This window comes from Lingula anatina, chromosome 4, assembly GCF_051362555.1.
Source record: "Lingula anatina isolate TDL-2025a chromosome 4, LinAna3.0, whole genome shotgun sequence".
NCBI classification, from domain to species: domain Eukaryota; kingdom Metazoa; phylum Brachiopoda; class Lingulata; order Lingulida; family Lingulidae; genus Lingula; species Lingula anatina.
In genome coordinates, this window is record NC_141770.1 from 20,383,454 (window position 1) to 20,409,813 (window position 26,360).

The 26,360-nt window shown below is 34.0% G+C and overlaps 2 protein-coding genes across 4 annotated transcripts in view; one reads left to right on the plus strand and one right to left on the minus strand.

Annotated features, from left to right (window-relative positions):
- Window positions 1-64: 64 nt before the first annotated feature.
- Window positions 65-9,542, plus strand: LOC106169749 (uncharacterized). Its single transcript, XM_087012094.1, has 14 exons — window positions 65-183; window positions 611-852; window positions 1,227-1,305; window positions 1,825-1,881; window positions 2,314-2,425; window positions 2,705-2,746; window positions 2,926-3,002; window positions 3,260-3,369; window positions 3,648-3,744; window positions 4,011-4,093; window positions 4,421-4,601; window positions 4,903-5,799; window positions 6,057-6,152; window positions 8,972-9,542. The coding sequence occupies exons 2-14, from the start codon at window positions 701-703 to the stop codon at window positions 9,107-9,109; spliced, it is 2,121 nt and encodes a 706-aa protein (XP_086868220.1). The 5' UTR covers window positions 65-183; window positions 611-700; the 3' UTR covers window positions 9,110-9,542.
- Window positions 9,403-26,360, minus strand: part of LOC106169736 (vacuolar protein sorting-associated protein 4B) — a 26,682-nt gene continuing 9,724 nt past the window's right edge. For 2 of the 3 annotated variants that reach the window (XM_087012095.1, XM_013549338.2), the window contains exons 4-15: window positions 23,971-24,145; window positions 21,192-21,303; window positions 20,822-20,963; window positions 20,180-20,376; window positions 19,068-19,105; window positions 16,511-16,629; window positions 16,153-16,301; window positions 15,635-15,716; window positions 15,286-15,417; window positions 14,770-14,857; window positions 13,985-14,125; window positions 9,403-13,634 (exon numbers count right to left, since the gene is read on the minus strand). In XM_087012095.1, coding sequence (XP_086868221.1) covers window positions 13,533-13,634; window positions 13,985-14,125; window positions 14,770-14,857; window positions 15,286-15,417; window positions 15,635-15,716; window positions 16,153-16,301; window positions 16,511-16,629; window positions 19,068-19,105; window positions 20,180-20,376; window positions 20,822-20,963; window positions 21,192-21,303; window positions 23,971-24,145 — 1,477 coding nt within the window. In that variant the 3' untranslated portion in view covers window positions 9,403-13,532. Of the gene's footprint in view, window positions 13,635-13,984; window positions 14,126-14,769; window positions 14,858-15,285; window positions 15,418-15,634; window positions 15,717-16,152; window positions 16,302-16,510; window positions 16,630-19,067; window positions 19,106-20,179; window positions 20,377-20,821; window positions 20,964-21,191; window positions 21,304-23,970; window positions 24,146-26,360 lie in introns of those variants that run through there. The other variant, XM_087012096.1, reaches the window with a different exon arrangement.

A 26,360-nucleotide genomic window follows, 5' to 3' on the forward strand; every position in this document is an offset into this window, starting at 1 on the left:
GCCAACAGATGCATCAACTGAGTACATTTTATGATTTATCAGATTACCTTGATAAGCGACACCTATTGACTAGTTTGCACACTGACTGCCGTCTGCTAGTGAAAGTAAAAGTCAAAATCTTTCATCGTAACGTTTGTTGAAAACCATTTATTCGCTTCACAAGCGCACGCAACGTTATTTTAGGTAAAATCAAACAATTTGTTACTTTAAATTCAAAAATTGTATCACAGATATTCATCGCCAGGCATTCGCTTTTAATCTTTAGGTAGCCTCAATTATGACTCGAATACAACGAATTACAGACATAGTAACAAGTGCTTGAAAATCTCATTGAAAAAACGGAGATCCGAGATTTGAACAGCAGAGATATTGGTTGTCAGAACATAACTTAATAAAATGAAATTCAAAGGCTTATACTTTCTAGGTTGGGGGGGGGGGGGGGGTACTGCAATAGTTTTTTTTTTTTTTTTTTTGGCACTTAACCTCTGCAAGTAGATTCTACAATATACTGGTAAGTAAATTGCAAATAAAAGTTTAACGCAAGTGTTTTATACTTTATTATCATAGTTTACAGACAATTCAAGTTTTTAAATTATTCATTTATTTTCAGCATAGAGCAAAGTAAATTATAACCAGTTAGCATCGACTGTGAAAATTTTAGACTACATCATTTAAGAACATCATATATCAAATAAGTAAAATGCAGACCAGGAACCAGCATGACGGTGGACCCTGGGAGTTGTACTTCTTTTGTCCTCCACAGATGAAGGAGTTGTGTGCTGTTACAGTGTGTGTGACACAGCAGGCTTCAGCCACAGTCTCCAGACAGCTGCCACAGATTCTTAAATGCAGGTGAATATTGAATTGTCACTTAATGATGAATGTAAAAAATAAATACATAATTAATAAAAATGGATAAATTACTTAGTACATTAAAGAATAAGTGGATATTATTTAGTGAATGAATGCATGTTTTAATAAATAAATAAATAAATAAATAAATAAATAAATAAATAAATAAATAAATAAATAAATTGATGAATGAATGATCAGAAATGTAAATTCTTCAATTTTAAACTTTTTATATTCTTTAAAAAGACTGGAACTAGTTTTAATTTTTCTTTGTATACTTATAGTACTGGTATTTTGATGTTAGAGAAAAACAATAAATTATTGTTGACCTGAGTACTGACAATGTATCTGGTAAAATCTTAAATATTTTTCAGGGAGCTGATATTCACAGAGCCAGATATTTTAGCCACTCCTGCATTGGGCTTCATGTCTAGAGTACATATAATTATGCAGGTAAATTGACTATGTGCTTTTTTGTGACTTGGACAAAAATAACAATTTTTGAAGAAAAATTCTGAGCAGCGAGTTATTGTGGTGTACAATTTTTTATCAGCAATATTTGCACAACTTGGGCCCAGTATTCAAAATCCCCTAATTCTATCATGGATCCACCATAGCTTATAGTACATATTGCAAAAAAACATTATGTTAATCATAATATGTTGTTTACCCTGTTTTCTTTTTAAAACAAGGCCTATAGATAAAGTTCATCTAATGGACAGGACTACTAAATCAGATTGTGTTTGTTGAGACAGATCATGTCACAGATACAACCAGTAGCAGTCATTACAGGGCCAGGCACTGTGCTATTGCATTTCTTATCACCAAATATAATATATATACAAAGTGCTTGATCTCTGGCAGCTTAACAGTTAATCAAAATAACATTTCATGATTGATTGATTATATGTATATAAATGTTCTTGGTGACAGTTAACTTAGAGTAACAAGGGTTAATGTTTTCCATTATAGAAGTCTCTGTACCGAACTGGAAGACTGCAAACAAGATTTGAAAAGATGGGACTTGAGGTGGGTTCTTTCTGTTTTTATTTAATACAAATATTAATAAATTTATTTACACAATATTTATTATACTATCACCATTTTTCTCAATAATACCAGTAATGTTGTTGTAGACTGCATAAAATTACTACGAATCATTTATTTTGAAATTGAATGGCAGCTTGCTTCAACATTTTGTGATGACAGCAACTTGCAAGATATTATCCAGGTGAACAGAACACTTAATATTTGCATGATCGTGCATTGATGTAGATGTACATGTATATTGACTATATACAGAAAGACATCTTAACAAAGTATTTTAATAAAAAAAATAAATAAATTAACAGACTTGATAAAATAAGTATTAGATATTGATTTTATTGAGTGAAAGTTTTTTAAGGTCACTTGATTTCTGTGAAAAAATGACAATTATTTTACAAATTTATTAACCAACAGGCAGGTCAGCCTCATCACGTGACCCCTGTTTTGTACAAGGAATGTCTGCAGTACACATTGCTTGCCAAGATAGCACCAAATTGGAATAAAGTGGGGGAATGGCTTGTACAAGGTAAATACTGATCTTAAAATTTAAAGAAGGAATTTTAAAATTTGTTTCATTTTAAAGCAGTTTATTATTTTGAATAGTTTGATGTTTTATTGATATTGAGTATCTCTGTAATAATTTTCAAACTCACCAAAAATGGTTCTGTTAAAAGGGTGTATAGTACTTTGGAAAACTTTATTTATATATTTTCTGTACGTTTGAATATTTAGTTTCAAAAGGCTGGTTTAGAAAAATCCATCAACCTTATATCAGCATTTAAGTATTTTTGTATTTCATTTTCAGGGAGAGACTTTTTACAAATCTCCATCAATATGAATGCAGTAGGTAAGTAAATTAAAATATGATAACAATTTTTAAATTTTTAATTATGGTCAAGCGAATTATAACTTTTAAATTAAATGATATTTTAAAAAGTTTACTTAGATAAGTATGAAAATCACAGAAAAGTGTAAAATACTTTTGGAAAAGTAATCACTGTAATGAAACTATTTTTTCTGATACAGGTCTAGAAGTTAGTGTAAATGACAATGAAATGTATTTTATGATTCGCTCCACTGTTTTACGGATTCCTCCAATGAAGGTAAATTTGCACCGATCATTCTTTAAACTATCAAGTCCACTTTCATCTGTTAAACAGGTTGAAATTTTGACCAGGTGAAACAACTACATTTTTTGCATCTGAGTGAAATCTTAACAGGTGTATGACAATGTTTTAAATAACTTGACCACTTGATGATTTCAGCTTGTTTTATAAAATCTCTTACAGAACTCAAAATCATATTTTATTGAATTGATGCACAATAAAAATATTCTTACAAATCTTCAAATCTATTTCAGTTGGAAGATCTGAACATAACACAGTCAGTATTGCTAGAACTTGTACAGAATCCTCACAGCAGAATAGATGAATATTCACTGGGAAATCAGTGGTTTTATGTTTTACCCAGGTGTAATATTATAACACTGATCTTTAACTATTGTCAGCATTGCTTGATTTTTTCAGAATTACAGTCAATTGTATTTAAATAAAAAACTACTTCACCTGTCCATTACCCTGTGTAAGCCTAATTTGACTTTGATATTTTGGATTTATTGTTAATTATTATTAAAGAAATGTTTTTTATTCCTGTTCATGTTCCTATTGAGGTTGAAGTAATATGAATTTCAGTTTAGTTTCTGTAGCACATTTAATGCCCACGTTCTCTGGGACTCCATTTCAATTCAGCATGAAGAAAGGCAAACTTGTTGCTGTTACCTGCAGTCTCCCCACAGACGGTGTCTTCAGAAGTTACAGAGAAATGAAGAGACATTGGAAAAACATGGTAAGCAACTGATAAACTCAGGTTCAAATTTTTATGTCAATTAAAAATTTAAAAATCATAAATTGCATAATACTACATTACCCATGCGATTTGAATATTGCATAAAAAGAAATCCTAACATGAGTCATAAAATGTGCAGGACTAAAAATTTAATTTGAGCTTATTTAACTTAAATTGTTTAAACAGTTGTTTCTAAATGTTTATATTTGGATATTCAAGTTAAGTTTAAATTTGATATATATTTTAATAAGCCATTTTTTGTTCAGCATGGCTATCGTCTACCAGAGAATGAGGAAGGCTTGTTCTACTGTCAAATACATTTCAAGCCCATAGGCCAGACTCTTTTTACGTATCTTTTTCTTAAAATTTAGAAGTTTTTAAAAAGTCTAAATCTTACTATAAGTTTTTGACAACTCTTAAGTTTAAACAGGAGAAATGTAAAACAAACAACATCATAAAGATATTGATATCCCCATTATTATACTTGATATCCCCATTCTGATATTGGAGTATGGTCAGTTGTCAGCTTTGTATTTATTTATTTATTATTTATTTATTTATTTATTTTTTTTTGGGGGGGGGGGTGACTTTTATAAGTTTAAATAATGTGGACATAAACACATACATGTATATATTGGCTATAAGCAGATATATTCTTTAAATACAATGATTAAAGTTACCCCAGTTGCTGCTTGCGTACACATGAGCCAGCTGTAGGTTCCAGACCTGGTTCCCCACAGACAGTACACTCATTTTTACAAGATCTACAAGCCAAAATGCCAAGGATTTGTGGGCAGAAACTACAGCTTGAGAAAAATGTTTGGAAACCAGTGCCTGCTTTAGTGGATGCTACTCAGGTAAATCAACAGGAATTAATTTGGTTGCATTGTGAAAAATGGATATAAAAATAAATTGAGAAACAAGAGTGATATGAAGAACAATTTTATGTGAAATTTTTAAAAAAATCACAGGTTAAAGAATTTCCATCAAAAGCCACCCACAGATGGCCCATACTGGCAATTGTTCAGATGGATTTTATATACGATGTATAAGAATTATATAAGTAATTCATGTAATGCTATACATTATTATTAGGTAATTAGTAAGTTAACCCCAATTTCATTGCTGATCTAATAAGTGAATATATAAATATTGCAGGTAGAACCAAGCAGCAAGAATAATGCCAACTTGGTCCACAAGCCCCCAGAGAAGATCACATATCCATATAAGAGAAACACCATTCTGGCACCACTGCCTCTGCGGCAGTACGGAGGACCACAGGCCCCACCCTCTCTGCAGCTACTTGCTGCTCTGTATTCTTCAACTCCACAGAACCCCATTCAACAACTGGTGCCCCAGCATGGCAGTACAGCAGAAACACAGAAGGTACCTGCAAAACCAGACCAGGAGGGAGCTACTACATCAAGTGCATCTTCTTTCATTGACGGTTGCAGGCTAGATGGGAAAATCAACAATGGTGGTATACAGGTTAGTGCTAGTAGCACAATGAGTCAACCTCAGCAGTCTGAAGAAGGCACATCTGCTTCTTGTCAGACAAATAGAGTAGTACCAAAATTCCAATCCACAAAGAAACTAGCTTGCAGATCTTCAAGCACCGACATTGGTGAGGTATCTGCCTCTGCATCTAGAATAGTGCCAATATTTAAACCCAAGAAGTTAAAAACAGCTGGACTTGTTGGCAAATCAAAGGAGATTGCCTCAGTCACTAAGGATACCACTATAAAAATAAGAAACTCAGAAAGAAATGGGATACTCCAGTCACCCATGTCTGTCACATCTGTATCAGGAAGTCAGCCCACTGGGACCTCCGATTTACCTTGGACTGAATGCACCAAAAAACTCAGTCTTGCCAAAACAAACTCTGCTTCTGCTCAAGTATCTAGAATGCCAAGACTTGGTACTGTAGAAAGTGGCTGTCCAGAAGAACTAACAACTAACAAGCCTGAAGTGACACCAGTATCTCTTACCCAGGGCCATGCCAGTTATACCACAGCCTCACACCCTCCAGCTAAAGTACAGAGAATGGATGATGAGGTTTGTAATAACATTTTTCTTTCTTAAATGAAAAAACTGCAGTTACATATATAGCATTTGAGGCACATGATGTGAAGTAGTTGGATAATTGACACCTCTTTCATTTTGTAGTCTTTTTTTAATAATTTCACATTCAAATTTGTCTTAAAAAGCAAGAGATCCATAGGCTAATTATAATTATACGTAACCACACAGTAAGTTGTCATTGCTTTAATTTTAATGGACATAAACTTTTCATGAAAATTTCTTAACATAAGTTTGAGGAAACCATGAAGCTACAGTCAAAGAAACCAAGGAACAAACCTAAAGTCCAGGAGAACGTGAATAAAGAAGAACTGGCATACAATAATCAGGTAAGGTTACCTAAATACAGAAAGAGACACAGCTATACACATCCTACTTTATAGCACTGTGGTAAATACCTAGCTTAAGAGGCACAGCAATGTTCTCTGATTGCTTTATATTTGACAGGGATTTCAATATTACTGAATTATTTACTGTCAAGAACTTAAAGGGTTTGCTTCATGCAGTCAGAATGGCCTGAACGGAACATATTCTTCAGAAAACATGCCCAACTAACAATATCTTTATCCAAATACACAAATTAAAAGCTCATTTTGTAAATTTTTGGCTTTAAAAAACGTCCTATTTGCTCGGTCTGGGAGTTAATGAGCTAAGTGGTCACGTGGTCCAATGACGACAATCGAGCCACTGGAGAACAGAGCGTGCTTAGCTGTCAAACTGAGCTGCATTGTCTACCTGTAAGATGACTTCTCTGGCTTCTGATAAAAGTTTATGCTCATTCAAATCTCTTACCCGAGGGGTCTAAATCCTCGTGAAGCTGTGTAAAACCATTTCCCGTCTAGTCATTTCTTTAACAATCATTTCATTATGGTTATCTTAAGTTGTATAAAACACTGCATTTGAATGAGTTAAGGGAAATGTTGATTATTGCATATGAGGTCCATGTTATTTGTGAAATTCAATTTATTTTATTAAACCGCTGACACTCCGTCTTGCATACTTTTATTAAACTGAGGTAAACAATGCCCGTTACCTTTACAAGTCCTATCTTAATCATCCATCTAACTGGAACTTCCTTTACCTCTTACTTAGAGGGTTAAATGGCATTCAGTTTGTCTTGCTTGTATCGAACGCACTCTCTATCTAAGCTTTACTCCAGTTATCTCAGGTAAAAATCTACCTGTGCGTTAGTTACAAAGCGCAGCTCCCGTAGACCTGGGGGTACTAGATAAAATCTGAACACCAGGTTTGTCGAGGAGCTAGAGAAAGAAAGGAAGAATTTTCCTGCACAACTTCATAGGAATTTTAACATGGATTTGATCCAGCTTAGACCTCCAAACTAACAGGGTGACATGGGCAATTTTCACAAACAAATCATAAAACTATATTTCAGTTAACCGCCTTTAAAATAAATATACCGTTCTGGGTAAATTAAAATAGTTATTAAATCGCAAGAATATTTTTGACTTAAATGATGATTTTATTATTAATGGAAATTAAGCTACTATATGAGGTACATTTGCTGTGATTACGCTGTCCTTCATGTTTTGCGTAAGTCTACATTTTGCTGTATGTGCTTGTAATCTTTTTAAATATGTGCGTACAATTTTTGCAGGTCTGGTTACCCCCCTGTTATGTGATGAGAGTATTAATTTTGCAATTAGTTCCTTAGCTTATTTGAATAGAATTGCAGTGTAAAATTTTCAACAAGATGTTGGCGAAATAGCCCATTACTCTTTGTAGGTATTTCCCCCGTCAAAGTTTGTCTAAAATTATCTTTCAATCTTTACCCTTTCAAAGACAGTATAAAGTTACCTGACATATTTTCGTGTAAACTTAATGACAAGCCAAGTGTCTCCAGTTCATTCCGTACTCAATTTTACCCAAGCAATTTTTTTTCTTGAGTAGATCTTTATAGCACGGTGTTATAAGCTTACAAATTTGCAAAAAAAAAAAAAAAAAAAAAATTGCGTACTGACGCAGAATTTGCGTTTCAAGTTATAAAATGATCAATCTTTTAAATTATTTAATATTTCAGATGAAATAATCTTCAGATACAAATCCTCAAAACATAAACGAATTAGGATAACGAACCATTTTATTATAGCAGTTCCCATTTTTTCTTTAATATAACGCTCTTTTTCCTGTTTTTCCTCAACACGTTTTCTTCCACGGAAGCTTCAAGTTACCCTGAGAGCAATTTCTTTTATTAATGTTCGCGACCGTGTTTGAACTTAATTGTTTAAGTATTGATATTTAACGTCATTTACAAATACCAATAAAATAACCCCATGAAATAAAGGAGATATATTGAAAAATATGAAAGCCCACCAAGACGAGTTTCATACCTGTTATTACCTGGCTTGGGAATTGCAGCGGTGCATAATTAACAGGTTTGTTGTAAACGAGCTTTTGGTCAACTACAATGCATTTAAAATGCATCAGCAATCAGTAAGTTTGCCAACTGATGACAGTTAATCTGAAAGACTACCAGCTCTTGATATGATCTAAACCACCTGAGGTGACCATGATCTAGAGCATCGCAACTATTGTCACCGAAGTTAGTAAGTAAGTCACGGAAGACCGTCACAGACAAAGAAAGATTGTCAACGAGAGCTGCAATTTTGGTGAATCCCACGGCAACACACCGAGGCATAACGAAAATTCCTCAACTCCGTTCAACACAACTTTCATTAACTTCTCCGTCTGTATGCACCATGGAGCTCAGTTGAGTCTCATAGACCTTTATCGTGATTGTCGTCACAGTACCACGTGACCAAGATCTGTTGCTTCATTTTTGCATATTGAGGTGAGGTTTACTAAAACGCTTTTTTTCTACTAATAGATTGTTTTTATAATTTTTAAATGGCGGGGATCGATTAAAACATACCTCTAGTGTATAGATTGAGTGCTGTATCTTCAAAATTCGAGAAATGAATTTTTACATGAACATTGTCCTTTAAGTCTTGGTGGGTTAGCACTCATGTTGAGAAGTTTTCAAATATTTCAATATTTAAAAAAATATCTGATGTTGGTTTAACCTTATGAAAAGCACAATTTCTTTCAATATTTCATTTCAATTAAAATTATTTTAAATTAATTTTAATAAAAATGGAAATAAATGAAATTAAACAACTTCTCATTTTAGCTGGGTAAAGTGAACACAGTGACAATTGTGGCTTGGTTGAAAGAAAGAGGCATACCCTGCAAAACTAAAGACAAGAAAGGAGACCTTGTTGATAAAGTGAGATCTACACTGCACCTGGAAGTGTGTACCACCAACTGAACAACTATCTATACAATATTTCAGGAAGCCATGCAGTTTAGTTGCAGATTTTCTAAACATTGCATTTAATCTAGCATTAGCTTTGTATGATAACAAGGTGGTGTAAAAGATTCCTTAAAACATTGTTCTCTATAAGATGGATTATTTAAATATTTCAAAAATTTTCTTTGACATGCCTGCAATTGATTTAAAGATGTTGCTGTTTAATTGTTATTATAAATTTATTTACAGGTTTGGCAGAGATGTCCACTAGTTTAAAAATAAAATATGTTCAGCAAAATGACTATCAGAAAAAGTCTCTCTGTAAGCAACATTTATTCTCTTTCAATAAATAATTGATCTTGCAGTAAAATGTAAAATATTATTAATCTGCAGTGTGGTGAATATACTCCTCTATTAACAATCATTTTGCAATAAATCCTCTTCGCTATCATGACATTTACTTATTTACATTATCTTCATATTCATGCACATACAGCTTTTTATTTGCTTACACTTGATACATCTTTTGGCCAAAATGGATATTGCCATAAAAAATTCAAATAAAATAACATGCACTGTGCAGTTAATTGTTAATAATGATTACATCAATTTATGAACCTCTTTCTTCAATGTCTGACATGATTATGCTGAAATCATCAAACTTATTTAGGACAGTACATGTATACATTTTAATTAGTTATAAGGATTTTACTTCTTCCTAGTCGGCACATATCCCAATCTAATTTTCTACATATTCTGACAGATAAAATGACTAAATAAGGCTGACCACATAAAATGTTCTTTGCACAGGAAAATCTCGTTTCTTTGTTTCAGTTCATCTGATATAGAATTCCTTAATAAAATCATGATATCAAATATCACAGAGCAAATATACAAAAATATTTCACTCACTAACACAAAAATCTCACTGCAACTTCCATCACACTATCTAAAAAATGAAAAAAAAAATGTTAACAAAAGGTGTATAAGAGAAGCACTGCTTCCACCAATATTGTAAAATTAATGCAACATTGCAAAATACAAACTGGAACCATTGAAAAAGAAGATACAGGAGTTTCTTTAGGTCTTCATTCACAGTCAGTATATAGGCTTTGAACATGTGGGAGAATTAAGTGCATCACTCTGGTGGGTGAAAAAAAAAAGTAAAATGCCATCTTGACAACAGTGACATGCAATATCATTTTAAGGCATTTTGTCCATTTTTTACTATAGTTGTTGAAATGTGAAAGAATATGTAAAAATGACTTTGAACCTTTGTTTCTATAATTATATGGTCACCACTAAAGCAGATAATACAAATTTTGTCTGGAATATTTTCCCCAATTTAATTCATTAATTAAAGGAGTGGTTTGGACCCCCCTGCAAGAGGCTAGTTTTCACATCACTCATTTGTGCAAATTTTCAATTTTTTCTTTACATTGTATGCATCAGTCACATTTATAACATTCTTCAAAATATATATACAAAACACGAAAATATTTAGAACCAATTTTTTTTTTTATCAACACCAAAGATTCTTTTAATTTAGTAGCAAGCAAGAGGGAAGTTAGATGGATTCTGGGTGAAAAACCAATGGGAGGGGGAAAGGGTTAGGAATAAACACTAATTCTTATTTTAAACCATGCAATGTAAAGGAGACTGTACAATACAATACAATAGATTTATTTCATTTCAAGAAACATTAGCTTTGCAGCTATTCACTGACTGGGTTAGGACATAGTACATTTCTACAAATAATGCAGTATTTACACATTTAGGTTTAGTAAGATAGTAAATAATAAATTTTATGAAAAATACACAAATGCTAGACATAATTAAATGTGAAAAACAAACATTTAACATACAAAGCTCAGTAAATAACATTAAATAATGTAAACATGTTGTATTTATTATTACACACTTTTGCTAAATGCATATAGGTTACACAAGCTACATTTTCATTTGGGTCATACTCCATTAAAACATAGTACCCATGGTGAGCTTAGCTATCCTAGCATTCAAAACACTATAGCACCCCTTATGCCTGTTGGTGTTAATTGGGAAGCCTTAGAGAAGCTTGAGTTCTTGAGGTATTGAAGGGTTAACAGAAAAGTAACATGATAAAAGGAGTATTTTGGAATTATTTTAAAAAGAGACAGCAAAATGTTTTTATGCACTAATGCAAAAGTCTTACAAAAATTGGGTAAAATTCTGCAAAAAATATCACTTTGAGTACATTTTGCAATGTGTAAAGAAAGAGTTTTTTAAAACTTAAAAGATTTGAAATTTATTATCCAAGGTTTGATCATTTTTTCATTATCTTGTGACTTGTGTAACGTGTCTGCAACTTGTGTAACATGTAACTGCAAATATCAATATGAAAATGATATACTGTTTCTGATCAAATTATGATTATGTTGTAAAAATAACAAAAAACATAAATCAATCCAAATTACTGGGTGATGAAAAAAAAAAAGAAATGAATATGTCAACTATTCACATGAAAACTGTTCAGAAATGTCTTTGGGGTAACTAATTTAAAAGCCAAAATTTCCAAAATCTTTGGAGTAATGCTGGTAGAAAAACTTATAATTTTTTTATTATTATCATTTTATGACATTATTATTATTATTATTACCAAACTTGCAACCTGAGGGTTGGATAATTACAATCATTGCATCATAGTTGATTAAAACCATTAGTAAGTAAGAATAAAGGAATATTAAAAGACATATGTAAACAAATTTAGAACAAAATAACTAAAATGCAAGGTTAAAAAATGGGAAATAAAAGTCTATCAGTTAAAGGGGAATACAACTTTCTGGGGACCTAAATTCAATAAAATCCGAACCCCTTTTCTCTCTAGATCTGCCCATCACGTTTTACCCACTGTAAGCGTTAGCCTAATATAGGGGGGATAATTATCCTGAGGTGACGTCATTACCTGAACTCTCTGACATTGGCCTACACATTACAATGTGGTGTGTAATGCCTTAATTTGCACGGGTATGACGTGTTTACCTCCCAAAGAAAGCACTTAATGATACAAAAAATGGAACACATTATCCTGGACTTTCCTGCATTCTGATTATCTAAAATATATCTTCCTAGTAGCTTGGACTATTTTTAAACGATGGAATAATACGCTTCAATTCCCAAAATGTTTCGATTCTGTTGATGTAAGCGACCTACGCACATAAGCAGTAACAGTGCACAGTAGATAATTACCCCCCAAAAATAGGCTTAAGCTTACAGTGGGTAAAATGTGATGGGCAGATCTAGAGAGAAGAGGGGGGCAGATTTTATTGAATTTAGGTCTCCAGAAAGTTGTATTCCCCTTTAATTCTGAAACTTGTATATGGCACTTGTTAAAAAGTCACTCACTGATCGTTTGGTTTTAATTTTAGGTCTTTTGAATGTCTCCTGTTCCCTTAATGATTATTTGACATTTTGTTCTGGTTGTAAAAGATAATGCAGTCTACAATCCGGTTCATTTGATGTACTAATCAGGGGCGGATCCAGAGCTATTTACTGACAGTCTTCCAAATTATCTCTGCTGATTCATCCTCCAATTTTGACCGTTTTCCAACAGAAAAAAATTAGATACCCGTCAATGTAAACTTGAAAATCTGACCGCCTTCCGGAAGACCCCGAAGACGGCCTAAATCTGCCCCTGCTAATAAACAATTTTTTTGCATGCATTGAGCCATCTTTCACTCAGTAGTTCAAGTTTACTATGTTCACAGCATTCAAGATCAGGATATATTATCTTAAGAGCTCTTTCTTGAGAGTTTTCTACTAGGGCAGTCAATTCATTCGTTAATCCAAAGTGCCAGACAGGGGCAGCATATTCTAAAACTGGCCTTATGACCATCTGGTAATAATTAAGTTACAAGGTCATCAGTTGTAAGGCCTGCACGTTTCAGGTGCTATAGGAAATAAATCCTTTTGCTTGCTTTTTTGGTGATTTTGTCTACGTACCTTTCACGTGAGGTCATTAGAGATATTAGAGATATATAGAGATATATAGTTATTTTAATGATTCTTCAAATTCAACATGTTTTTTCAATCACAAGCTTAGGGATATCTGCATTCTTGCGTTTATATGATATGGCCATTTGTTTGTTTTTTTTCCTGTTTAATCGCATTGTTTGTCGATCCTAGCCCAGTCCCACGTTGTAATTAGCAATTTCCCGTAATTTACTTTCATCGAATTGTCTAAGGCTCTCAGAAACTGTTGTGTCATCCATATATACTAGCTTATGGCACAACGATTCAGCAGGAGGTAGATGTAAAATATTTATCATCAGATCATAAACACTGACAAAAATTATAAGAACCTTCACAAAGAGATATGCAATCATGATCAATATCAAATTTTATCTATAATAAAGTTTATCAGAAGAATCTGCATAATCATCCTCATTGGGAGATAGGGCAACTATCCCTCTGATCCAAAGTCGTGAATGAATTGTTGCATTTTGTCCAGATCAGCTTTATGAACAGTGGGCTTCGTCACTGCAAGGGACATCAGCATATCATTCTGGAAAACAGAAGCAGTAATGGCAGGAATTGGAAAACAGGACAAAATATCATATACCCACCACAGCTACATTAGGTACATATATGTTTCTATCTCCAGAATGTTGATCTTATTGATTTCTAGCTAAAGGCTTTTTAACATATACCAGTACCTGACATTAAACTGAGAGTTTGCTTTATCCTGTCTTATGCTGTATATAAAACCAGGAGTTTACAAAAGACAGACCCAATACTTACCACAGATGCAGTGTGATAGTTTCATGCTATTTTTGTACATTGTTTAACTTAACAATCATTATATCTATAGATATGACAATTAAGGCCTGACACAAACTTCTACTCCAAACTTACCATAGAAACAACAGGTTCAAATAATTTATCTCCAGGCACATCCATCCAGTTCATTTCCACAGCTTGGGGGTCACCCGGGGAGCAAGGGGTCGAGAGGTCATTGACTATGACACCTGGGTTATCCCGTGATGGGCCTCTTACCTGAAGATATGAAATAACTGCATTGTTTGATAGCCAACTGAACTGTAAGCATATCTTTAAAAGACATTTCATTTGAGACTCTTGTGGCAGACTTATTATTATTATTATGATTATCATTATAATTATTGTTGATTTTCCTTTGTTTCTTGGAACAAATGTACTTGGGTTAATAATTCATAAGGTATCTTTCAATCACATTAAGATCAGCTTTCAGTCTACTTCTAATTTTTATGATAAACAAGGGGAAAAGAAACCTGCAAGGTCTGTGTCTTGTTATGACTACACTAATGGAAACAGTTTAGAGTACAATGTGTTAATTTTCACTTTAAGTTTCATTTTTAACTAGAAAAGCACTCGGAGAGCTCAGACCTCCGCCAAGGCAGCAATTTTTTATTATTATTGATTGATTGATCCAGATCACCAACCAAAACTAATCATCTGTTCCTTGGCCCACTTCTGACAGTTCCTGAAAATTTCATCAAAATCGGTCCATAACTTTTTGAGTTATGTTGATGACAGACAAACAAACAAACAAACAGGGGTGAAAACATAACCTCCTTGGCAGAGGTAACTATGCTCTGGTTTCTACAATAAACAGGGATCAAAACAAAAACCTGGAAGATTTTACTTTGAATCATTCTCACCCGTTTGAAATGTGTAGCAGTCTGTAATTTCCTTAATGGCTGCATTAGAGTGTTTTTTACTACTATACTGATATCTGCTCCAGAGTAGCTAAAATCAAACAAGCAAACATAGATAAAGCGGAGCAAAGATAAGCCAGTCTGCAACATTGATACTGACTCCATGCCAAATGTTTGTAAAGAAAGAATTAAGGAAAAGTGTCAGGTCAGAAAAACTTTGTCATTTTCCTCAGTTAATACTGGTCATCTAGGGTGGTTTCTTCTTTGAGTTTGAAATTTTTAGACCCTAATGTTTCAAAACTGAAGTGGGCTAAAACAATTTAGGCACAGATAACTTGAAAAGACATTCAGGTACTAGAACTTAACATATATATATATATATATATATATATATATATATATATATATATATACTTTTATAGTGCTCAAATTTCATCAGTTTTGCATGATTTATCATTTAATAAATTTAAGATTGTTTGAATGGCTTCACAAAAGTTCACACTGACATTGACAGCTTACCCCTCAGTTCTCAGTCCTAATTCTCTGAAGTTTTCTTGGGTGAGAGAGTTTGGGGTGTTCCCAAGATGCAACTGAAACATGGTGGCTCGAGCAGGGGCTTCTGGGAGTGGGATGTAGATTTTTTTCTCAAAGCTAGCAAAAAGCAGGTCAATATGCAGTTATTCACTTAACTTGCAGTAATGTTGTTTGGTAAACAAGTGTGTGTGCATGTGTGCACATGTGCACGTGTGTATGCAAACATTCCATGTGTGTGTGCATGCATGTGTGTGTATGCATGCAAGCCTTCCATATATATGTGTGTGTGTGTGTGCATGTGTGTGTGTGTGTGTGTGTGTGTGTAAATGCCTACCTTCGCATTATAGCAGAGTCAAGCACCCAAGGCATATTTGTGGCTACTAACACAAAAATTCCTTTGTTATCATTTCCAACACCTGAAATGTTAAGGTCAATTTTCATATTAACATTCTCAATTACTGATAGAAACAGACTGATATAGTAGACTGTGTGCATTCCTTCAGAGAAAAATTTGAATTACTGAAGAAGAAAGAAATTTAAGTGAGTTACATGTACTTGCAACACTTATGCACAACTAAGCCTACGTATATATACTATAAAAATGAAAGACTACTAGATGTTTGATTCTGATGCAATAAAATCTTCAAATATAGTTTTCTTAAAATATAATTGTGATGAAATTTAACAAAACCTTTAAATGGTCTTTTAGAGTATTCTTGGGCAAACAAAAGAATCTGTAACAAATCTACCACCCTAGCTTACTCTAGCTCTCTCTCTCAGTATACCATCAATTAACCTGTATTTGTAACAAGCACACTGTTTCTTGGGAGATTCTACCTCCTTATCACTTACCCTGCATTTGTACAAGAAACTCTGTCTTAATTCTCCTGGCTGACTCAGACTCGTTATCACTCCTGGCCGAGCAGAGGGAGTCTACATCATCTATGAAAATAATGCTCGGCTTGTGTTCTCTGGCCATCTCAAATAGATTCTTTACTAATCTGAAAGAGATTTCACCAAGACATTTGAAATACACAATGAACCATGAAGGAGTGCGCTTTCAAGGAAATGATGTTAAAGGATTCTACTCAATCACAATGCTGGATTTTGTCTAACAATCTGTTAATTGTAAAATTTTTCACACATCATTTATGCAGACTTTTTCTTAAGAATGCAAATATAGAAAATATAGAGAAATCAACTATCTTACTTTTCACTTTCTCCAAGCCACTTTGATACCAAATCTGGTGAAGACACTGCAAAGAAGGTAGAGTTATTGGCTTCTGCGGCTACTGCTTTGGCTAGGTAAGACTTCCCTGTCCCTGGGGGCTGTAAATAACAACAACAACAACAACCATAACTAGAGGATCAGAGAGGCGATGGGTAAAAATATTTGGAATGCACTCAGAATTTTTAGGATGTTTTTAGTGCTCTTCGAATATCCTGGAATGCACAAAGAATTGTATTTCAGATGCCATTCTTAATCATTCCACCTAGTGTGACGGGGATTTGCCAACACATTCCAAGGAAAACCAATGGGCCTTTTGTCTAGGGAATCACAGGAGTGATCAATGTTAGAAAAATAAAGGTCAATTAGAAAATCTGCTTGATTACATTGTATACCATTTTTAGTTATATATATATTTTTTTGCATATTTTGAGAACTCTTGTTGACTGCATTTTATAGAGCTTGTCAAGCACAAGACTGGTGGTGTTCATTTTTTTTTTTTTTTTTTTTTTGGGGGGGGGGGGTCCATATGAAAGCATAAGTCTTAAAAGAGTTGCAAAGTTCAGTTTATGGTGTAAAGTAGGTCAAAGGTCAATTTCAAGGTCACAGTAAGATTACCAGTAAATGACTTCCTATTCAAGTTCAACAGTAACTATGGACCTATCTCTGCCAGTTTTGGAGATAAAAGGGAACAAACATTTGCAAAGTTTAGTTCATGGTGAAAAGTAGGTCAAAGGTCAACTTTAAGGTCACAGTAAATTGCCTCTAATGACTTTCTATTCAAATTCATTAGTAACTATGGGTGTATCTTTGCCAGTTTTGGAGATAATAGGAAACCAAAATTTGCAAAGTTCAATTCATGATGAAAAGTAAGTCAAAGGTCAATTTCAAGGCCACAGTAAGATTACCAGTAGTATATGATTTCCTATTCAAATACAATAGTAACTATGGACCTATCTCTGCCAGTTTTGGAGTTAAAAGGGAAAGAAATTAGCAAAGTTCAGTTCATGGTGAAAAGTAGATCAAAGGTCAATTTCAAGGCCACAGTTAGATTGCCAGTATATGACTTCCTATTCAAGTTCAATAGTTACTATGGACATATCTCTGCCAGTTTTGGAGATAAAAGGGAAAGAAATTAGCAAAGTTCAGTTCATGGTGAAAAGTAGGTCAAAGATCAATTTCAAGGTCACAGTTAGATTGCCAGTATATGACTTCCTATTCAAGTTCAATAGTAACTATGGACCTATCTCTGCCAGTTTTGGAGATAAAAGGGAAGGAACATTTGCAAAGTTCAGTTCATGGTGAAAAGTAGGTCAAAGGTCAATTTCAAGGTCACAGTTAAATTGCCAGTATGTGACTTCCTATTCAACTTTAATAGTAACTATGGACCTATCTCTGCCAGTTTTGCAGATATAAGGGACTAAATTTCACAATTTTGAAGTTACAATAATGTGCCATAAATTTTCTACAGAAAAAATTAATTAAAATAAAGAAAAGGTCATTTTGGTTGAAATTCTTGAAATGGGAGGTGCTCAGAAGTCCCAGATGTTCAAATTTCATGAAATAATGTCATTTTTGACCAGAAGTTGTCACCAAGCCTTATGTTTTATTTTCCGGAGTTCAAAATTTATTATCCATTTTGCTTTCACCATCACAATGTACTTTTTGATACAGCATAACTCAAAAACCATATGGAAAAAAAAAACAGAGACCACCTTCAGTGTTGGGCTTTTCATGCTCTACAAAATGCAAAAAAGAATGGGTCTCTAGCATTAACGGTTCCTGAATTACTGTAGAGACAGTTTTCAGTTTCGGTATCTTATGGCCGCTACTCCCGTGAAAATGCACCGATTGACCTCAAATTCACAGAGATGAAAGAATACCTGAAGGGTAACACTTTCCAACAATATTATTGGTTAAGTCTGTGTAGTTTCTGAATATCAGCGCAAATATTTTTTTTTCGTAAAAAGATTCTTTTTGAAAATTTTGGCCCGTTTGACCTTGAAATAAAGGTCAAAGGTCAAATCCAGGGGCATATTTTAAATCTCCACATATGACTTTTGGATAGCTGTCTGTAGAAATTTTTCCCAAAATTCCTTCCGTAGGGTAGATAATTAGCATTTAATTTTGCCACTTTTGGACAAGGGTGCATTGCAATGAGTGCCACACCTAGACCCCAGCACGTGGAACGAGTTGAGATTAGAGGTGACCTAAATCCAAGAGATGGGTATGGAGGCCCTTACCGTCTAGGAGGAGAAGCGGTAATGGTAACATGGCGGCGGAGCCGGCGGAACGATCCGGACGGGACTAAAACCATGTGTACAGCCAGCGCCTACGCTGGTGGTACAATAATAATTGTCATTTACGTATTACCTTATTATTTTCTCAGTTCCCAGTCAAGGCCTAATTATTTCTTGCATCTTTTTTATGACCAATGCCTATACTCAAACTATCCACAAGCCTTATACAAAAATTCACTAACATCTAAAATAATTGGTAATAAAAAGTGAGACTTAAAATTATAGACAGCTTGACTCACCCCATACAATAATATACCACTCTGTGGCTGTCTTTTCCCTGAAGTTAAATATTCAAAACCATGACTAATTGTGGATCATTATGATTCACTGTAAGGCAGTTTTTTTTTTAATTACTTGTTTCTCAACAATTTTTATTTTTGTCAGAGGTCGGAGGGGGGGAAATAAAAAATATTTTTTTAAATAATGACTTTTTGGTCACTCATTTTCAAAACTACATTAGACAATGGTAAATACTGGTTTTAACACAGTGAAGCAATTTTTGGATAAAAACAGCAATTCCTTTTCAATGTTTTATTTGTCTAAATGAATGTCAATTCTACATTCATTCTTGTAAATTACAAAACAATAAAAAACACAGTTTGCCTTTCTATGCACTCATGATGGCCGTGCACAAAACCGTTTTTTGTCAATCTTGATGCAATATTATGTATGATTTAATGATTAAGTGGAAATCATCACCAAATTTAAATTATCTAATTCATGTTACATGGCCATCCAGAAATAATATGGCTTCATGCCCATGGGAGTTCCAAGTCCCACACTGAAAATTAATTTGACACATGCAGTGTAAAATATCAGCAAAGCACTGATTGGCTTAAAAACCGGAAGCTGGGAAAAATGAACCAATTGTTTACTTTGGCTTAAATACCCTTTGTTTTGAACTTGTAGGCAGTCATGTGACACAGGAGTCCCGTGAAACTTGTGAGGTTTTGTGTTTCCGATCGAACAGTATGATCAGTTGGACGTCGGTGAAAAAATAAAAAAATATCTTGGGTTTCAATTTTATTATTATTTATTCTATTTTGGCCATTTGAGGACGGTGGAGCTTGAGAAACAAGTTATTAAAAAAAAAACTGCCTAAACAATCAATTACTGTAACATATTATTATTATATTTTTGATTCCCCAACAACTAAAAACACTCTATGCAATAAGAAATAAAGAATATTTTAGCATTTTGGAAATAAATAATAAGTTAAAAGCTCAAACAGTATTTGATCATTATTTCAGCCATTTAGTATACAGAGGTGTTACAGTAATGCTATTGTACTTTCTTTCCACCGATAAAGAAAAAATTGTCCAAAATCACTTAATATCTTCAAATTTCTTACCTGTGAAAAGATGGGGAAACTTAATGGGCATAGTGACTGCCTCTTCCAAAGCCTTTTTGGCTCCATCCAGACCTGCTATGTCGTCCCATTTAATGTTAGGCTTCTCCATCACAATGGTCCCTTCCAGCTGTGTCTGAAACTTTTTCTTTTCATCATTTCCTTCTGAATTACTGTCACTGCTGTCATTGTCTCCTTTCCTGCAGCAGAGCATTGGTTTTAATGCATAACACAAAGAACATTTGCTTACAGAAAACCTGATTTATTTACATAAATGACCCTTCGCTATTTTTCTTTCACAGGGATATTAAAATGGTTAGATCAGATTATTAAAACTTAAAGATGGAGATAAATTGAATCTTTAATTTCTCAGGTCTAATGTCTTTTTTTAGGTCTTTTTTCTTAATCCTCACTGATTTGCAAGTTTTATTTATTAAAACAATTCTGTATCAATATGCTTTTTGATAACATATTTTATTACTATTACTTTTCTGCTTTTCAATATGTTTAAAAGTGTAAAATACAAGAAAAATCATTGAAAAATAAAAAAATGGAAAATGGTTTAGCCTTTTTAAATAAATAAAACAAGCAAAAAATGTAAAAAAAACATTTAAAAACATAAATAAATGAATGAAATTTCATTACTTTCTATTTCCACCACAACTGCTGTCCTTTACTGGTTTCTGTTTTTTGCCACTGACATGCTGTCTTAATTTCTCTGCTCTGTCTGCATATGACTTACATTTAGTTCTGATACTTTCCTTAGCTTTGTCACTGCGTGCCTCATCTGAAATAAAAATAAATCACCTCCTAGTATTGCTGGAAGTACCCAAGATTGTTAGTTTGAAAAATTTTCAACACTTGAGTTAATAAGCATATAAGTGAAAGCTTTTGCATTTAACCAAACAGTAATTTCTATAAATAGCAGGCCACACATTTTAATTAAAATATTTTAATGTGTTGCAATTTTACGAAGAAACTTGATTAAAAAAACACAAAATTTTCATCTGCACACATTTAATTGCACGGAGAAAGTACTCCACACCCTGCTCATACAACCTCAAGGCTTCCTCATAATTCTTTTTCTTGTCTTCTTCTGTAGCCTTGGTGACTATGTCAATGGCTTTCTGGAAAGAGATGTAGAATTAGTAATATACTGTAATAAAAAGCAAGAAAAAATGAAGAACAAATTCTTCATTTACAATTTAGTGCTAAATATACCAGTGCATTTGGTTTCTGGGAAGAAATGCCAAATAAGTATAAAGTTAAATCAATCAAGTGGCACAGAAATGTAAAATGTTACTAGTATTACACAATCTACACAAACAGGTAACTGAAACTTTTTAATGACAAAGATTGTGTTCACATGAAAAATGTATTTTCTAAAAACCTATTTGCGGTATCTTGTGATCACGGTCTGTGCCCTGAATACCCCACGGCCTACCCAATTACGGGCAGCACAAGCCAGTTACTTCCAAAGCTGTAATTAATTCTCGGCGCTACCAGTAATTACGCCATGGGGTATTCAGGCACAGACTGTCATCACAAGATACCAGAAATAGATTTTTATATTTTTAGAAAATAGATTGTTCATGTGAACGCAGCCTTACTCATGTGGGTGGTCGACACACCATCATCATCATCAGAAGCATTAAATGTCTACTAAAAATTTTGTTTTGTAAATGTCAGCAAAACATTCCTCAAAAAGTAGCAGTATCAGTTTTGGCTGAATAAAGCAGTGATCGAGGTAAAGGAAAACTGGAATTTGTGATCCAACTATCACTGTTACACCAGTATTTTTACTGTTGAGTCTTGTTACCAAGCACTCCAAAACAAAAGTAGAATGTTAATCTTTATATCATTCTAACTAGAGGATCAGAGAGGCGATACCGCCTCTGGATATTGTACCACCAGCTGGAGTAAGCTCATTCGTATGGAAAACCGAAAAAAAGGGACACCACTACCAGTCTTGTGCTTGACACAGCTCCATAAAATGCAATAAACAAGAATTCTCAAAATATCCAAAAAAAAAAATTCTGTAAAAATGGTCCTATCAATTTTCGAATTGACCTGTATTTTCCTCACATTGATCAATCCTGTGATTTTCTAGACAAAAGGCCTATTGGTTTTCCTCGAAATGTATTATCAGTGTTGCATATTTGCCGATAAAAAAGAAAACCAAAGGGCAACACTGGGCATATATCTTCTAGTTTTGAAGATATGAGGGGCAAGAAAATATGCAAAGTTTAGTTCATGGTGAAAAAGTAAGTCAAAGGTCAATTTCAAGGCCACAGTTAGATTGCCAGTATATGCTTTCCTATTTAAGTTCAATAGCAACTATGAGCCTACCTCTGTCAGTTTTCTGAGATATAAGGGTGACAAAATTTGCAAGGTTCAATTCATGGTAAAAGTAGGTCAAAGGTCAATTTCAAGGTCACAGTAAGATTGCCAGTATATGACTTCCTACTCAAGTTCAACAGTAACTATGGGCGTATCTCTGATAGTTTTAGAGATATAAGGTCTGGAAAATTTGCAAAGTTTAGTTCATGGTGAAAATTAGGTCAAAGGTCAATTTCAGGATCACAGTAAATTGCCAGTATATGACTTCCTATTCAATTTCAATAGTACCATTGGCGAATCTTTGCCAGTTTTGGAGATACAAAGATCAGAAAACTTGCAAAGTGCAGTTCATGGTGAAAAGTAAGTCAAAGGTCAATTTCAAGGTCACAGTCAGATTACCAGTATACGACTTCCTATTCACATTCAATAGTAACTATGGGCGTATCTCAGCTAATTTTGGAGTATTTCAAATTTTATTTTCACCACTGAATATCGGGTACTGAACTTTTTGATATAATGCAACGCCTAAGCCAAATCAAAAAAGGAAAAATGGACACCACCTTCTGTGTTGCACTTGATAATATCTACAAAATGCAAAAAACAAGAGGTCTCTAGCATTAACGGTTCCAGAATTAGAGAAAGTTTTCAGTTTCTGCATCTAATGGCCGCTACTCTCATGAAAATGCACCGATTGACCCCAAACTCAAAAAGATGAAAGATGACACAAAGGGTAACAACTACCCATAATATTATAGGTTAGATCTGTGTAGTTTCTGAAAATCAGCAGAAATAAAAAAATTTTCGCAAAAAATTAAGATTTTTAGAAAATTTTGGCCAGTTTGACCTTGAAATAAAGGTCAAAAGTCAAATCCAAGGGCATATCTGGAATCTTCATATATGACTTTCGGTCAGACTTCTGTAGTAATTTTTCCCATAATTCCTTCGATTTGGGAGATATGTGGCATTGAATTTTCAAAAATTTTGACAAGGGTGTGTTTCAACGAGTGTCATGCCCAGGCCAATGCACTGACTGAGATAAAAAGAACAGGAGGTTCAAGTTGAGATTATATGTGACCTAAATCCAAGAGATGGGGACAAGGGTCCTTGCAGTCTAGGAGGAGAAGCGGTAACGGTGACTTGTATCCGGCGCCAGTACGCGGAGCCGGCGGAGCCGCAGGAGCCGGCGGAGCCGTACGAGACGGGTCGGGACTAAAACCATGAGTACCGCCAGCGTACACGCTGGTGGTACTAATAAAGGTTTGCTGCTGTCAATGACATTCTACATTGAAGAAGACTATATCTTGGATGGATATTAGGATCATACTCATCTGGTGATGCACATGACTCATATCTTTCAAAACAAATACCTCTAAAAATAGTGTATTTTTCTTGCAGGGGTAGATCAGCATAACAGCAAATATGACACCCCATCAACCTATAGGTGTCTAGCTTACCTGTAAGATGTATTTTGACTCTTTCAAAGCCTCTTTGGCTCCATCCAGACCTACTACACCATCCCTTTTAAAGTTAGTCTGCCCCATCCCAGTGGCCCCTTCTAGCTGTGTCTGCAACTTTTTCTTTTCAACATTTCCTTCTGGATCACTTTCACTGCTGTCACTGTGTCCTTCCCTGCAGCAGAGCACTAGCTTTAATGTACATGTATAATAAATTACCTTGCATGGTCATCTAGATCAATCAAAATGAGGAGTGATAAGATTTCCCAATTACCCACCATCTGTTGGATGGGGGCTATAATGAAGAATCAATTATCCTTATCAAAAAGTGAATATTTTAAAATAATTACAATAGGATGGATGACACTCCTTTGTATGAGACTGAAAGAAATCCCTGTCATAAGCTGAGGCCAGCATAGGAAATTCCAATGCCAGAATCTCCAAAAAGTGTTTTTCCTATCTTTGAGAAGAACATTTCCAACAGATTTATGTTGGATAATAATACATATTTGGGGAAATACATGTCTGTTAAGTGCAAGGATAAAAATTTATGATACCGGTATATGAAAGTGAAAGAGTTCAATCAAAACTTAACACAGAGTGTTAATGATACAGTGTTGCATCTGGGCTGCGCCATTCCCGCATTAAAAACAGTGTTGTCCCTCATTTTGAGGCACGCCGCGCCACTAATGGCACAAAGGTAGAATAAATGTCCCTTTAAATTATATCTAAAGCGTCCATCTAAGTAACATTTCTTTCCTGCTTGTCAATTATTCAATGTATACAGGAGAACATGAACGTTCCAAAAGAAACCATATTGTTTACGCTGTGTAGTTAGGGGTTCTAACACGTCAGCACATGTACATCCGGCCCAGCTAACCAGACTTGAGTGGTTTGTGCGCAGAGCATACCATCACAGTGGCAATGAAGTATCTTACGGCACCCTGTGCCAAAAATGTTTTTAGACTACTATAGCCCTTCAGGCAAGCAGACTCTAAAATTTTATTAGTCTGAACCAAAAAAACACGAGCCCAATTTAAATAATTCATTTAAACAGTTTAAGCAGATGTTTTAAGGAGTATCAAACTTATCAGGTGAATAACAAAGTCAGTCAGGTTGATTTCCAGTTGATGGGGTGATAAAATTAAATAAAAATATATTTAATTTTTTTTTATATTGATAAAATCTTTTTTCATTTGTAATACTGATTATATAGTTTTTATAGTTATTTTTATAGTTATATAGTTATTTTTTATATTTTCATAATACCTTTTAAACATTTTTCATATGCAATCAAAATAAATAAAATAAAACAAATTCCTATACTCTTTATTGACAATGGCTCTTTTCTGACAATTTATTTCCAAACAACATTAGTATTTATCACCACTTGTAACTTAAATTACATAGGTGTTGTGAGATGTCACATTGTCAAGAATAGCTCAAAGGGTATTTAGTAATATGTAACTGCCTGGGTCTTATTGTTTTTAAAAGGCATAAGCCAAGGAAAATGTCTTTACTCATGAATGTTAAAAAATATAAATAAAAAACATTAACAAAACAAAAAAGGAAAAAAATACTCCACCCCTCAGTCTGCTAGGTGGTCTTAACTCAAATATTCTATGAGATAACACATACATTACACTTGCTTCAAAGACAGCGTGTTGTTTTGACAAAGAACCTGTTGCTACTAAGGAGTTTCGGTCTGTCCCAGTTTCTTGATTGACAGCCATTTGTAGTCGTGACAACATACTGGTCACATCAAAAGATGCCACATGCTGAACAGACAGACTGCTGCTATTAATTTAATTTATAGCAACTTAAATATTCAGTAGTAAGAGCTACAGTGTGAGATTTTTTAACAGGTACAAAGAAGATTGGCAAGTTATATGTTGACATCTTACTGAGTGTTCAAATATGTTCAAAATTACAACTAACCCATTTGGGCTAGTGCTTTATAAAATTTCAACTTTTTTACTTGCCTGATGCCACTTCAGGTGGGCAATTGCTTAATATCGCATTTGATTCTTTTGGTCTCTATTTTTATGTTAAGTTGCCTGACAGCCATAGCAAAATGTCAGATGAGAATTATTAATTTTTTCAAAAGCACAAGAAACAGTGGAGACGAAGCTGCAACAATTTCAACTTTGCCTCAGGTGGAGATACAGGGTTGCCTGCCAAGATGGCAAAACAAGAGCCACGTGGTTTTACAAAGAGTGGCTGCATGCTTAAATTGTGGACAATGAAATTCTAAGTAAAATTTTCAACAGAGGATAACACAAAGCTATACCAAAACTGCAAGCATATATGCTTACCATCTACTTGTTTTCATTTTTTTTTAATTTGCAAGGCACTTAAATGTCACATTTTTTTACATTTCTACTTATTTG

Coding starts and splice junctions, on each gene's coding strand:
- LOC106169749 (XM_087012094.1), top strand. CDS start 701: ATGCAGACCAGGAACCAGCATGACGGTGGACCCTGGGAGTTGTACTTC. Junction 1,882..2,313: donor TTGAAAAGATGGGACTTGAG/GTGGGTTCTTTC, acceptor ATTAACCAACAG/GCAGGTCAGCCTCATCACGT. Junction 5,800..6,056: donor TACAGAGAATGGATGATGAG/GTTTGTAATAAC, acceptor TCTTAACATAAG/TTTGAGGAAACCATGAAGCT.